Source organism: Herpailurus yagouaroundi, unplaced genomic scaffold, assembly GCF_014898765.1.
Source record: "Herpailurus yagouaroundi ecotype Mexico unplaced genomic scaffold, PumYag 215, whole genome shotgun sequence".
In the NCBI taxonomy this organism is placed as follows: Eukaryota; Metazoa; Chordata; class Mammalia; order Carnivora; family Felidae; genus Herpailurus; species Herpailurus yagouaroundi.
In genome coordinates this window covers 6,742,739-6,745,280 of record NW_024412446.1, presented here as the reverse complement: position 1 = coordinate 6,745,280, position 2,542 = coordinate 6,742,739, and the positions used below count along the sequence as shown (strand labels likewise).

Below are 2,542 nucleotides of genomic sequence, written 5' to 3'. Positions count from 1 at the left end.
GGGGAGCAGCGGCTGGACGTCAGTCTGACTCCCCGCCTCACACAGGTTCTACTACCCCACAGACACCGAGGAGAGGCTGGGGCGACAAAAACCGCCCAAGCAAGCACAGCCAAGACTATGGTCACCGCAGGGCACGCGCTGAAAGCTTTCCGACCCTGCACCAACGAATCCACTGACACGCCTTCTTCTACCAACATGCCCTTGCTGACCCCAGCCAGGACCAGTCACACACACCTGGCATGGCCTGAGCAGAGCGAGGGCTCACCCAGTAGGGCTGAAGGCCCTCAGGCACGGCATTCCTGGCAGGTCTGAGTCAGGTAGGTGGGAGGCAGAGATCAAGGCAGAAGCGGAAGCCACATGGCAGCCCTGTCCACGAAAGAACTTTGTAGGACCTGGGCAGTCCGTGCCCCGGCTGCCCAAAGGATTTCTAGCACCCATCTCCCCTGACCCCCACTACCACCACCGGCCATGCCGCCAATACCAAGAACAATACGTGTCCAGGCACCGAAGAGGTGTGCCCGTGCCCACAGGGCAACCAGCCTTCCTGGACCAACCTGAGTAATAGCCCCGGCAGGAATGGGGAAAGAGGGGGGTGGGCCATGGGGGAGGGGTCTGCTGGGCTGCTCCAGGAATGTGCTGATTTAGTGGTTTTGGAGACAGGGAGGGGACTAAGGCAGGTCCCCAGGCTTCAGGCAGAAGATTAGTAGGAGCAGCTTGGGGCCCCGCCAGGACAAAGGTTCTGCGGGGGCTATGGACACCCTTGCTTGTAGGATAAGGGGTGGTGGTGAGGGACAGAGCCTGCTCAACCACTTCTTTCCTTCGGGGGCCTCCTCAGCAGCATCGCTCAAGCTCTAGGGGAGGAGGCAGTGGAGGGGGGCGGGGTGGGGAAAGCAGGGGCCAAGACTGCTCCAGGCGGTGCAGTGGAGGCCCAGGCCCAGGGGAGAAAACAGGATGGGGGGAGGGGGCTGTGAGAGAGGAAGAGGGGATTTCCGGGAGGGGGAGGGGCAGAAGCTGGGGAGAGGGACAGAGGAGGTGGAGGGAAACGGCCTGACAGCCCCCTCCCAGGCAGTCGGGGTGGGTCAGCTGGGAGTGGGGGCAGGGGCTCAGCTGGCCTCATCTGGAAACCAGAGGGCCGGGGTAGGGCGCCGCTGAAGACAATGGGACTGTGTGTCTGTAGGGGAGTATGTGTGTACACTGAAGGGAGGAGGGAGGACAGAGGAGGGTGAGGGAAAAGGAGGAGGGGGCAGCACAGCAGCTCTTGCAGGAGCATATGTGAGGGCAGGAGCCGGCCCGGGCTGCGGGGAACTGAAAACAAAGGGCCTGCTGAGATTTCCGCCAGCTAGGGGCTGCGGAGGGCTGAGAGACGGAGGGGAGCAGCACTGAAGGCAGGAGCCCCAGAAGCGCTCCCTGCCTGCGCCCCTAGAACCCCTCAGCGAACAACCTCCAGACAGGAGGCAGTGGCTGACCTAGCTTTTCCCTGGGGAAAAGGGAGCACGACCTCTTCTTGGGGCACGACCTCGCCAGGAATGAGGGCTCCCTGGTCTTGCCTCCCCACACCTGACGTGAGCATTTCCCAGCAAAGGCGTTCGATTCAGGACACCGCGGGGTGCCCAGAACTCAGCAAACGCCCCACGGGCCAAGGGGCCACCTGGTTCAGTAACACTCAGGGTGCGACCCCCTCCCTAACGACTTATAGACGCCTCGCGGTATTGAAGATCCCCAGGGGCAAGGAGGGACACCCAAGGGGTTCCACTGCTTCAGGGGCGATCTGTACCGTCACAGTCCTCCCACTGTTGTGGGACCAAAAGCAGCCCGGGCTTAAAACCCAGTTAAGCCTTTAAGTAACTGTGTGATCGTGGGCAAGCCGCAGCCTTTTTTGAATCTCTCGTTTCATCATCTGTGAAATGGGAGAACAATAGCTGCCGTTCTCGAATTGTTAGAATCAGAAGAGGTTAGATGGGCGGAAACTCCGGAGGCTTAAGGTACTGCCCGGGACAGAGGGTTTTGTCCTCCTCTTCCCGTAAGGATTCAAAGTTCAAGGATGAGGCCGCTCCGGCTTTCAGGTGAGGGGGAGGGCCGGCCACGGGTCAGGAAGGGCGTCTTCTCCCACCTCCACCCCGCAGGCTGGCACGGAATTCTTCCGAACGGGCGCGGGCGCCAGTGGGCCCCGGGCCCCTTCGGATTAGTGCGTGGGGTCCTCCCTCGGGGTCTGACGTCACCGCCACCCCGTGACGTCACGGTGGGCGCCCCTGAGGTCACGGAGCCGCGGCGCAGACAAAGGCCCGGCATGTCTCCGGCCCGGGCCCCTCCCCATGCGTCGTCCCCCCTCGCCGTCGCCACCGGCCGCTCCCCGCTACCCCCGGCCCGCACCTGAGGAACTCCTGCAGGCAGGTGTCGCAGAAGCGGTGGCCGCAGGTAGAAACCTGCACAGGCTCGCGCATGGGCTTCCCGCACAGCGGGCACAGCAGTCGCCGCTTGGGCTTCTCCAGGAACTTGTAGTCGAAGCCGGGCATGGCGGGCGGGCGGGCGGCAGGCACGGGCG

At 63.2% G+C, this 2,542-nt stretch overlaps 1 protein-coding gene across 1 annotated transcript in view; it reads right to left on the bottom strand.

Moving 5' to 3' along the window:
- The window catches only part of TRAF4 (TNF receptor associated factor 4), a 6,085-nt gene extending 3,572 nt beyond the window's left edge, over positions 1-2,513 (bottom strand). Inside the window, exon 1 of the mRNA XM_040455370.1 lies at positions 2,371-2,513. Within this exon, the coding sequence (XP_040311304.1) occupies positions 2,371-2,513 (143 nt within the window). The remainder of the gene's footprint in view (positions 1-2,370) is intronic.
- Between the last annotated feature and the right edge of the window lie 29 nt (positions 2,514-2,542).